We start from the raw sequence: 12,555 nt of genomic DNA on the forward strand, positions 1-12,555 counted from the left end.
TGAACAGTTCTTCCCCAGCTTTCCTATAGGCACCTTTCAGGCCACTATAAGTTCCCCCAGAGCCTTCTCTCACCCAGGCTGGACAGCCCCAACTCTCTCAGCCTGTCTTCACAGCAGAGGTGCTCCAGCCCTTTGATCATTTTTGTGGCCTCCTCCAGACACACTCCAGCAGGTCCATGTCCTTCTTGTGTTGAGGGCTCCAGAGCTGGATGCAGTACTGCAGGTGGGGTCTCCCCAGAGCAGAGGGACAGAATCCCCTCTCTCAATCTGCTGGCCACACTTCTTGTGATGCAGCCCAGGATGGGGTCGGCCTTCTGGGCTGTGAGTGCTCATTGGTGGCTCATGCCCAGCTTCTCATCCACAAGCACCCCCAAGTCCTCTTCATCAGGGCTGCTTTCAAGCACATCCTCTCCTAATTTGTATGGATAACAGGGGTTGTCCCGACCCATATGCAGGACCCTGCACTTGACTCTGTTGAACCTCATGAAATTCACCTTGTCCCACTTCTCCAGCCTGCATATGATCCCTCTGGATGGCATCCCATCCTCTGGCACATTAACTTCACCACTCAGCTTGTAGCCAAACCCCAAGTTCAGATCTACAGATCTTCAACAAATTTGTGAAATAAAATTACAATATAGCACTGCAATTAATTTGATTTTGAAGTAAGACCTTTGTACATAAACATTCTGTACGAAATATCCTGTAAGTCATTAAGGCACAGATGGAAATGGGAAATGAGATGCCCGCCTCCCACTTAAGCCATTAGAAAGTAGATATCTAAACAGGATTACATCTCTCCTTGATCCCAAATATTTATGTTATGCCCTATTTGTTTCTCAAAGCTTAGTGTATTTGTACTAGCTGAGCTGAGTGTCTGTCTAGCTGTATTCCAGACAATTTTCAGGGAAATGTGGGACACTGATGACACTGCTGCTCTGTTACTTCACTGACTCTGGTGCTAAAGGGTTAAGAATTGCAGCAGGGCACGGGATCTGTCAGTTGGCTTGTCCATGTTCAAGCTCACCATTATTATCAGGGCGCCTCGGTAACTGTGGGGACAGAGTCAAGGCACTGAAGAGGAATTTGGAGGGGTGTTATCAGCAGGAAGCAAGCAGGACAGCAACAGATCCAGAAACTGGGAACAACTGGAGTGTCCAGCCAAGTGCATGCACAATTGTAAGATGCCTAGGAGGTAGAGTGGTGTCTGGGAGTAAGAGTGTGACTGTCAGGACAGGGACATCGCAGTACCCTGCTGTGTGCTGCCATCCCTTAGACAAGTGCCCCAGGTTGTGTCTGACAGAGGAAATCTGGAGCTTGGTTCACCATGCAATGCCCTGACCAAGTAATACTCAATTCTCTTTGCAAATTATAAGTCCAGGTATGAAGTAACATGCGTTGAGAACTCCTCTGTGTAAAGGAAAAATATTTATTTCTTATTTACATACAAATTCCACTTTTCCTGGGAGAAAACAGAGAAGATTAAGGTTGAGTGGAAAGAGGGTGGAGGGGAGAAAGTGACCATGGCATATTCTCACAGATGTATTTCATGTTTGTTGCCCATTGTCTGCAATTACAACCTGTAAGTTGCAGTGCCCAGTGTATGCCATCACATGGATGAGATGCTGACGTTCTGAGTAGGGCAATGACACTTCACAGACCTGCCTTAAGTCTTGCCTGTCATGACAAAAAACAACTACCCAAGTCTTGTTATGAATAATACCTGTTGTACTGCAGTTTTTGCTCCCAGAACAGAAACAGGAAGGGGTGGTGTCCAAGAAAGGCTCGTGAAGCTACGCTGACACACTTCACACAGCAGCATCATAGCAGTCAAATCTTCTGGTACTGAATATAATCTTCAGAAGTTGTTCCAGGCTCTTTTCTCCTCCTTTATCAAGGAACAACTCTTGTCTGGTATATGAGAACACTAAAACCAGCTATTAGTTATTCCAAAGCCACTTCATATTCAGGACTGCACTTCATTCTATTGTTTACAAGTGGAATTTCTCCTGTAAATTCAAGCCTCAGTGCAGTACCAGGTAACATCTGTGATGCTCCAGGAAAACGAGCGTCACTGATCCTCAGATATGCTGATGCAGCATTCAGTGCTGGTGGTTTATAGGGAACAACTCCATCAATCCTTTCCACTTCCCTGATCCTGAGGTCAGCAGGAGCTAATTCAGACCTTGCTTTAAACAAAGCTACGTGAGGACAGGCCTAAGTTATAGGGGGAATAAAGGTCCCGAGGGGACCAGCACACTGTGAGTGTGACAATATGCTGGACAGAGGCAGAAGCAGCTGAGAGAGATGCTTAGAAAGGCTTAGCAGCACAGAGGGGCTGACTGCTTTGCCTTCTCTGTTCCAGTGTATCACAAGTGAAGATCACAGAGGCGGGGTGAGCACTGAGCAGCTCTTAAAGCTGCTGTTACCCATCTTCTTGGTTTATGCTCCTGCCTAAGTCTCCCTGAAACTTAAAATCGGGCTGTGGATGCAGTTATCAAGCCAGTGTTACCAGAAGTGCTGGAAGTCGCTGCTGCCACGGTACATGGAGGGAATGCTGTGTTTTATAACCCTCACAAGGAAAAATGGCCTTTCAGTTTGTCATGGTGGAATGGGATAAATTATGTGCTTTCATTATTAATTCCAAATGGCTGGCAAAAGAATTCTGCTGCGATGGATCTTTAAGGGCTGCTGTCTACTGCAATCCACTGACAACGTATGACTTGAGTTAAAAATATGCAACCAATCAAAATACCTGAAAACCCAGACTCTGAAACCCGACGTGTTTCACGTTCTCAGCTCTGATGTGGCATACGTTGGACTCTGGGTGCAAGTGACACATTGCTGAACACAGAAAGTAAGATCTGTAATTCCATCCCAGATCCCTAGGACTCGTGGTCTGGTTTATACTGCAGATAAAATGTGACTGGGAAAGAATCCAAGATGACTTGTGTGGAAGCTACTTCTAATCTGTTTTTTCACTGATTGCACTACTATGCAATTCCTCCTCGCTCAAAATTGCAACAGCTGTCATGGGAGGCTTGCACAGAGACTGCAGGATGGGGACCAAACCTGAGAACAACTACTAGTACAATGAGAAATACTAATTGACTACAACAGTAACTCCCACAGGGCATGGCAGAGCTTCCTTTGGAGGCAGCGAAGCACAGAAAAGACAGATGTTCTCATAAGACAGCATGAGGCACCTTGAACTCTAGAACTGTACATGCTCAGTCAGATGTAGACTGTCTGCCTACAGTCCTGATCCTGTCTGTTCCCTGATGCATGACCCACACAAAACCTTCTCAGCAGAGCATTATCCAGTCCCTGGACTGGGCTATTCTGTGTGTGGTTTGGCACACAAGGATGGTCCACACATCAGCTGCAGTGGAGAAGGTGGTCCCTGGGCGAAGTAGTCTCAGCCCATACACTGATGGCCACACTAAGCCACATCCTACAAGCATTTAGCTGTATGCATCCTCACAGGCAGTGCAGGTTTCCTACAGACATGACATTTAGTAGGTAAGTTTTGCAGATCCAAACCCAGCATCTCAACTCTGTGTCGAGGAACCAGAGGGTATTTGTGCACAGTGTTACTAAGGCCATGACCACAGTAAAACAGAGGCAGGGAAGGAGTGACTTCAAAGGGTCCATGCCATCACATGGGAGCTCAGGTCTTGGTGGTGCTTAAGAGTTGTTGTCACAATTGCAGCCAACTCAGGTCTTCTTGTCAGGCAAGTTCTTGCAGGGAAAGCGCCATGAACTCTCATCTTTCCACACTGCACCCACCCTGCTTACCAGTCAGGAAGGATTCCTCTGATTTCAACCCTAGGGAAATGTGCAGTAGCTTTAGGAGAGCTTACTCTCCTAAAGTCTTCCTGTCATCTGTCCTTCAGCTCCGAGATCTGAAGTAGAGACATCAAACACAAAAAAAAAAAAAGAGACAAAATTAAAATCACCCTAGCAGAGTTATGCTGGATCACACAACCAACCCCACGCTGAAGGGACCACCATAAAATGCTTTTACAAACCTGAGAAAGACCCAAGGACATCAGGGACCTCCTGACAGTCAGGAAGGGTGTCAGCAATGTGCCAAGCACATCTCAGTGCAAATTTTCATTGCAAAGTAAGGCAAAATATTGAAAGGTGAGCCCTAAATGAACTGAACCAAGAGCTCCAAAGGAGAAGATGATGTTTTTGCCAGTTACCCCTCTGATATTCTTAATTTCATAGGAGGATGGGAGAGAAAAAAGGTTGTTTCCTTTTCTCTTACCTTTCAACTGAGTCAGCATTTGTATCCTGCTCAGATGACAGCTTTGCATAACTCAGGGGCAGATTTAGACCCACAACTGGGCCTACAGTACTGAGCCACAACACAATGTAGTTTGTGTGTCTAGAGGAGAGGAAAAAAAAAAAAACCCACCACAAACTTAGTATCCCAAACTTTTCTGAGTTACAGTCACACTTGACAGTCACAAAATAACTTCAGACAGTGCTACTACTTCACTTTATCTACATCAAGCATATTTTAACTTTCAGCCCTTAGGGGAAAACCCAGAACCTTACTCAGTTTGGACCAAGGAAGTTGTTTTGCCCACCTCCACTTCCTGGCTCATTTATTTAACATCTGCATTGCACAGGACTGTTCCTCACCTGTTCTGCCTCCGTGAACCGGTCAGTACAGCAGACATGAATTCGTAAGTTCGGCAGGGGTGCAGAACAAAAAATGGCTGCCCAAGTAAGGGATGCTCCTAGGAAGGAATATCAGGGGGGTTTTTTTATTACACAAGAAGAAAAAAGACACCACTTGCATTTGGAAAAGACAAAGCAGGGGGCAGTTAATGCTTGATACAACTTCTGTCATTTCAGAATCCAAGCTACACTGCTATTATACTGATAATAACTGACAAGTTAATATCTGAGTCCATGTTCTCCTATTGTAAAAGGGAAACGAGATCACCAACAAGGATATGCCACTGTTTTAGGTAAAATCTAACGGTTTTGAGAACTAACTCCACTTACTGCTTCATCATTACCTGAGTGCAGGTAGGTGAAGCTACCGTGTAAGCAAGTATCTGATCAAATGTACTGCATAAAACAAATCCACTCCAGGGAAAAGCTCTTTAAGATCCTTGAACCCCCACCCTTGTATCTTCTCAACTGGTGCTGGGAAGTAAACACAGTTTTATTCTGAGCCTGTGAGAGGGAGCAAGAAGGAAGAGGGGAGAGCCCTCAAGGCGGCTTTAGCTTCCTCTCGATGGTATATCCTCATTTTGGGCTACTTTACAGACAAATGTCCTAAAACAGTTCTTCTTCAAGAAGCCCAGTCAAAACTGTCTCCATTCAGTAGGCAGTTAAGTTTGCAGTCAGGCACACTCCCTACAACACGGTAGGTCTGTTCCTCTGCACCTTCACACTGCACACAGCGCTGCCGAGAACTCAATCCAACGCTCCATAAAGCTTTCGCTTTCATCTCCAGCCAGCGCTCCAACAGGATACGTGCTCTGACTTAATCGAGCTTGCATGCCATGCAAGGCTGTAACAGTGATCTCATCAGCTCTTGCATGGGTGATACCACAAGACCAGCCTATCTGTCTCACACATCGCGCCCCGGGGAAGTGATTTTCCTTTAATGCTGCTGAGGTCCCTGCTACTACTTCTGCACTGAAATAAACAAATCCTACCTCATCCCCACGCACAGTGAGGGGCACAACAGCACAGCAGGGAATGGAGAGAAAGGGATTTCAGACAAGAAAGATGTCAAATAATAAAAAAAAAAAAAAATGACAGCCTGCTCACAGCCAGGCACAGACTGTGCTCAGATGTCACTAAGCCCAGGGCTCCTGGAGCAGAGCAGCACGGAACACAAGGCAGCAGGGTGGGGAGAAGACATGCACAGTGATGAAGGAAACAGCAGCATCACAACCTCTGCACAGCATTCCCTGCTCAGCCGTGTGAGCCAGGTCCGCTGCGCGATGCTACTCAGCAGAGCCACGGCAGGGGCTGTGAGGATTAACATGATGGGTGTTTCATCTTGGGGGCTGGAACTCTATGATCCTTGGGGTCCCTTCCAACCCAGAGCATTCTATGACTCATCTTGGGTAAAGGCCCTTTTACTTCAATGTGCAACACACACTGGCTTTGTTTCTTGATCACAGAATCACAGAATCATAGGGATTGGAAGGGACCTCAAGAGATCATCGGGTCCACCCCCCCTGACAAAGCAGCTCCCTAGGACAGGTCACTCAGACAGGCGTCCAGACAGGTCTTGAATATCTCCAGAGATGGAGACTCCACCACCTCCCTGGGCAGCCTGTCCCGGGGCTCTGTCATCCTCACTGGGGAAAAGTTCTTCTGCATGTTGGTGTGGAACTTCCTCTGCTCTAACTTGCAGCCATTGCCTCTTGTCCTGTCCCCACAGACCACTGAAAAGGGGCTGGACATTTCCCCTGCATCCCATACTTAAGATATTTATAAACATTAAGAAGGTCCCCCCTTAGTCTTCTTTTCTCCAGGCTGAACAGCCCCATCTCAGTCTTTCCTCATAGGGGAGATGCTCCAGGCCCTTAATCATCTCTGCAGCCTCCTCTGGACTCTCTCCAGGAAATCCCTGTCTTTTTTATACCAGGGAGCCCAGAACTGGACACAACACTCCAGGTGATGGCAAAGAAGAAGTGACTACATTTACACTCCAGCACAGGTTTCCCTTGTTCAAGCTGACACAGACTCCCCTAGCTCTGTGTGTTCTATCTTAGCATGCAGTACACTGCGTGTGCTGAAGAGAAGATGCTTGCTGAGCAAGTCTTCCTGCTACACAGTACAAACTCCTTCTTCGACCCCTTGCCTAGAAACAAAAAAACAAATCCTGGCCTTTCATGTTCAGCAAATAGGACATGTTCTATATTATTAAATATTAAACGGGGTCTCTTACGGCTGAAGCATCCTTGGTTCTTATGCTGAAAATGTTCTCCTTGAGGATCAATCACTTTGTGCCTCAGAAACTTCAAAAAACTTCCAGAAACTTGAGAACATCATACAAAAATAACCAAACCCAAAACAAAACAAAAAGCCAAACATTCAGAAAGCTTTGTTTTACACTGCAGTGCAGGTAGATAACTTGCACAAGAATGCTACCATCTGCTGTTGGTAAAGGTGAACTGATGCTGTTTGCCATTGAGAAAAAGTGGTAGTTTGAATTAAAAATCCTAATTATCTGCTAGTTTAAATCATCTTAGGTCTCTAAATAACTTCAGAAAATATACAGATTGTGCCAGTGGTATTCCTCAAAGGTAGCTTCCCAAAAAAAAAAAAAAAAGTTAATATTTATAACTCTGTTAAGAAAAGAAAAAGGTAGATTAAGGAGCTGTTTTTTCAACCAACTCCCTTACACAAGGAAGGGGCATAAAGAGGTAGCACAGGCTCCCAGAAAGAACAGGGACAATAATCTGGGCTTTAAGTGACTTAGGACTGAACAAAGCATAAAGATAATTCCCAAAGCTGAATATTCAGCCTGAATTCCTTCCCTGTCACCTGATATTTGATTCTATCCTGCACTTCTTGCCTCAGCAAACCGCCAGTGAGTGACTAACGGGAGGAACAGGCTTGATTTTCTACAAAATATCACATTAACTTTATATTCTACACCTTTCTTCTTTTTGTCCTTCCTCTTCTTCCAACACGAGGAGAGTGACACTGAATAAATTCCCAAACTCTACAACTAGATGTCCGTGTGAAAAAGCAGAGTGCATCGCCACTCAGTATTACAAAAAGGTAATATCCTTGGTCCCTCCCATCTTTGGCATCAATCTGTGAGTTACAAGCATGTGACAGAGGTGACATCTGTTCACACTCCAAACTCCTTGCAATCTCCCCCCCCCCATTCTCCTTGAATGGATGGAGAGAGTCTTCCTTCCCCATCAGCTCCAGCAGATGGAAAGGGAGAGGGGTTTTGCTACAGGACCCAGCTATCAGTTTCTGGGTTGACAGGAATGTTCTGAGGACAGTTGGTCTTGGGTTAGTCAAACCCTCTTCCCAGCTTGTCTCCTCATTTTTTGCACTACTGAGGTTTTCATGTGCTTTCTGAATTAGCAGCCGTGCCAGCGTGATGCACCTCTCACTGTCATCCACACAGCTCTGAATGGCAACAATGGAATCACCCAGGGGTTTGGTTAAACTCACACTAAAGCTTCATGTCTGCACATCCAGGAAGAGTTGCTTTGGCTTCCATTTAGCAGAGTATTTTGAAAACAGCACCGTCACTGACCTGTTTACCTCTAATTAAGGAAACTGAAGTTCATTATTCCAGGGATCCTTCAGCATTAGAAGTCCACAGACATGACGTCGTGCAAAACACTTGTGTGCAAAGCAAGGAATTTTTCAATAACCTCGCTGCATGTATTTTTCTTGCCCTACACAAAAGGGGATGAAACTGCAAGAATGCCATCCTGTTTGTTCAGAACCTGAGAGGTAGGAATATGTCACACACTGGCAGGAAAAACACAAAAGTACAAGAGATTAATAGAAATCCCGAGCCAAGACCCATTAAGCAGGAGCCTCTAAAAAGGGAAAAGGCTGAGGCAGGGAAGAAAAGCTGTTGAGCACCAGGGAAAACACTCTGAGAGCATCAGATCTGATTCAGTCAAATCCTAAATTCCAAATCCTGTACATAATGGCATCCCCATGAGGCTTCAATGTATACTCGAGGTTAAATAACTGACACAGCAGCTCTGAGGAGGAAGTACCGGACAGCTGCCAATAAAAATGCAAGAGTTATCAAAGCCCTGAGTGATTTCAGAATTGGTAATAGGCTACAGAGCCTTTTCATTGCCAGGTCACCAGTTCAGATTTGGCCCAGGCTGGCGGTAGCTGGAACTCATTACTGTACACTGGCTGTATGTGCAATTGTCGGGTTTCACACACTTAAAGTGCTGTTAATTAGCACCCCTGCTCGTCGTCGCTGCAGATGAGCCCAGAACTGAAGGCAGTGGTCTACCTTGTCACGGCAGGAGGGCAGACCCCATGGGTCAGCTCTGAAGCCAGGAAAAGCAGGAGACTTGCTCTTCTGCTGCTCGTGGTGTGCCCCAAGAGAGCACGGCGTGTCTACGGGACGATGAACTACAAGTCCCTCTCAAACACTACCAGAAGTGTGAGAGTGAAGGAAAGTTTGTGCTCCATCAGCTTTGTGACTGTACTTACTACCTGCTGCAGTGGAATGATGAGTTTCCACGTGCAGTGATAAGTATCCTGAGCAAAACAGTAGGGCAGTAAGACTATCCTTCAGCCAGCCTGATCCATGAGCCAGTAACATGAAGACTATAAAGTCCTACTGGGCATTCATGGAAATAAAAAATTTTTAAAAGCCCCACTTCAAATAGTACAAAAGATTTTTCCCACTCTTAATTTACAATTAATCTTTTTTCCAATTGGTCATGAAACAAGGCATTTCAGGGAGCAAGATGTGAAAGTTTAAAGTTAATTCTCACAATTATTTGCTGGCATTACACGGCAAGAACCCATTTGCAGGCTGCCCACAACTCTTCCGTACAGTACTACAGTGGCACAGTTTATTGGAAATCAAGAGCATTATTTTCTTCTATCTGTGGACTTGTATCTATCTGTCTATGAGGATGATTCATCTCTGTTTGGCACCGTACACCAGTCCATCATACGTCTGCATATCCCTCTAAGTCCAAGCCAACACAGGCCACCACTAGCTCCAGTGAATCTGAAAGCAATGGTCCTGCATTTATTTTCCTTAGGGAGAACTCTTTGCTTCAAGAAAGATCTCTAAGGATGTTCTGCACCTGTTTTGCAGCTGTTACCCCAACTCCTCCCAAACATGACCATGCAAGCAAGAGAGAGGTGCTGTGCTGCCCCGGCTGTGAGGTTAAAGTGGAGAGCTTAAACCTCTTTCACTGAAGTTTATGTCAGACAGTGTGCCTGAGCCCTCAGCAGTAACAAAAAATGAATGCTACAGGCTCCCTGAGGACTGGAAAACATTTCAGCCAAGCAACAGTTTTTAACACGTGGTGTAAGAAGGCCTCTTCTCATAAAGTCCATCAGGGATGTGAAAGCTCGATCAAGCGCCCTTCACCTGTCACGTCATCATTTAATTATGAAATTGGACTGTCCCTCAGAGTCACCAAGAGTTAAGATGTAAAATACTAACTTCATTCCCTCTCCTGTGCAGTGCCCATAGCACAGTGCAATGTTATGACACGAATCTGAAGCGTGGCAAAGGGTGGGTAGCTCCTAAGTACAACTAGGTCTAACACTTCCTCCTAAGTACAACTAAGTCTAAAACTTCCGTCAGGTTGGATGATGTCATTTTATCAAGCAGTGCATGTAGGAAACACCACCCATGCCAGATTTAAATTAAAACAAACATGTCTTCAGGTAACGGGTAATTGCCTGCAGGTATCTCTACTGTGCTCTGCTCTTCTCTTCCCCAGCCAGCAGGTATTTTGTTGTCAGTACATCTCTTGTAACAGCACCATTTATTTTCTCTGTCATAACTGGAGCTCTTCCAGTAGTAATGGCTTCTATTTTCTCCAGTGCTACATTAAACTGCCTTCAAGCATCCATCATAACATTTATGGTCTCCCCATTTATGGTAGTGCAAGGGATTTGTGCCTGTTACTGCCTCTTCCCTGATACAGTTTGCATGATGCTGCTTTGCAAAACATAAAATTCACAGGGTGGTGTCCAAACTTTCACACAGGGTACTACAACTGAACATAACCAGTGAGATCATTTCTCTTCAGGTGTTTTCCCAGCAGTATCCACAGTCCCCTCGTCTGGTCAGGAGGCGGCAGGATGAACAAAACACATCCCCCATTATCTCTTCCATTTAAGGGAACAGAAATAGTGATGCAATGAATAAAGAAGTTGCATGCTTTTCCCTTTCCACCAATTTTTAACCACCCTAACTGAAACAAATGCTTCTTTTTAAACAACAATCCTTCCCACAAAGTTATGATACTGTGGGTATGTTACATTCTTGAATTCAACCATCTTTGTTATTCCCTCCTGTTATTTACAACTGTAACAACCTACCTGTTAGCAAAATCTGCTAACTCTGCTCCATCAGAAAGTCGTGAAATTTTGCTCTTCAGACTGACTGTGTCCCCCACAGCCAGAACAGTAACTGTGCACATGTGGAGCTTGAACCATGTTGAACTTGAGGTTACACGGACTGCTTTATGTTTAAACTACACGTGTGCTCAGGTCTGGGTGCAAAAGGTGAGTAACAGTTTTATGAATGAGGGCTGGGGGGACTTAAAGCCTGAGCATTAGTACATGCACACTGTGTTTACACAAACTGGTAATGGTGCTTGGAAAGGCAATGGGACAGCACAGCTGTCACAAGAAAGACATTCCAAACTTCTGTCTTCCCCCTCCTCCTTGCAGAAGGTTTTCCTCTATGATGGAAACTCTATTACTATGGAACAACTATGATGAAGATGCAACGTTAAGGAACTGCAATTACACAGGAATGTATAGATCATAGTGACAAAGCTGTTGTTAGGGTACTAATTGTGTAGGGCTTCTCCATCCTACTGACATCGGCTGCAACCATTCTATTAATGCAGACACTTCATAAAAATAATGTTTTGGGAACAGTAATTTGTTACAGAGAAATTATAATTCTGAAAAATTTCAGAGAGGGCAAAATGGCCATTGAAAGAAATGTGCTTGCTGTAACAGTGATCAAATCCAGGGAAGTAATTTATCCTAGTGAGCATGGGATTACCCATTTATTACCTGGGAGAGGTGACATAATCACCTTGATTTCAGTTTACCAGCAGAAGCCAAGTCATCCTAGTCTTGCAACTGAGGATAAGTTTCTGTAACTTTGCCATAAAACCCAGAGCAGCACTCCCAACTGCTAAGGATGCTGAAGATGAAACAACCTGCTTCTGTCTGTAACGGGTGCTGAAGAATGACTATGAAAGTGCAAGTATCGCTGTTCTCCTGCATTTTCTTAGACAATCAAAATAAATCTGCAATGGCACTGAGCAAGGGAAAATGTGAAGGGACCCTGATGAGGCAAAGAAGTGCAAACTAGACCAAAAAGCCAATTTCTGTCATTGCTGAACCTGTTTTTGGAGGAGAAGGCTGCAGAGGGATTTTGATTTATGCTCAAGTTCTTCTTTGCAGACAAGCAGTTGCAATTGCCCTTATGATTTAATGCATCTGCTCCCTGTGTGTTTTGAAAGACGTGCCAACTAACTTTGGTGACAAGTTTTTATTAATACTTTTACTACTTCTAACCCCACACAGCCAACTAAGCTAGATCCTACCCTTCTTCCATCAAATATGAAGTCCAAGCTGAAGAGGCAATTAATCAAACAGGAAAGTTTTTCTGAGGGAAATGGAGTTGCTCTGGCAGATCCCACGACACAAACATATGAGGACACTTAACACAGCCAGAAGTTCTGTAAGATGAAACACACCTAACCTGCTCTTTCAAATCCATCACTGGCCACAAAGGTGGAAATGCAGGTTCTGAAGAAACAAACACTTCATGGCATGTCCTAAAACCCTTCTAATGTC

At 44.8% G+C, this 12,555-nt stretch overlaps 1 protein-coding gene across 1 annotated transcript in view; it reads right to left on the reverse strand.

The window, feature by feature from the left end:
• Window positions 1–998: 998 nt before the first annotated feature.
• The window catches only part of ATG10 (autophagy related 10), a gene marked incomplete at both ends in the record, with an annotated part of 37,242 nt that continues 25,685 nt past the window's right edge, over window positions 999–12,555 (reverse strand). Inside the window, 3 exons of the mRNA XM_084277930.1 lie at window positions 999–1,074; window positions 4,274–4,393; window positions 4,654–4,751. Of these exons, the coding sequence (XP_084134056.1) occupies window positions 999–1,074; window positions 4,274–4,393; window positions 4,654–4,751 (294 nt within the window). The remainder of the gene's footprint in view (window positions 1,075–4,273; window positions 4,394–4,653; window positions 4,752–12,555) is intronic.

This window comes from Gallinula chloropus (genome assembly GCF_964237585.1).
Source record: "Gallinula chloropus genome assembly, chromosome: Z".
Lineage (NCBI taxonomy): Eukaryota > Metazoa > Chordata > Aves > Gruiformes > Rallidae > Gallinula > Gallinula chloropus.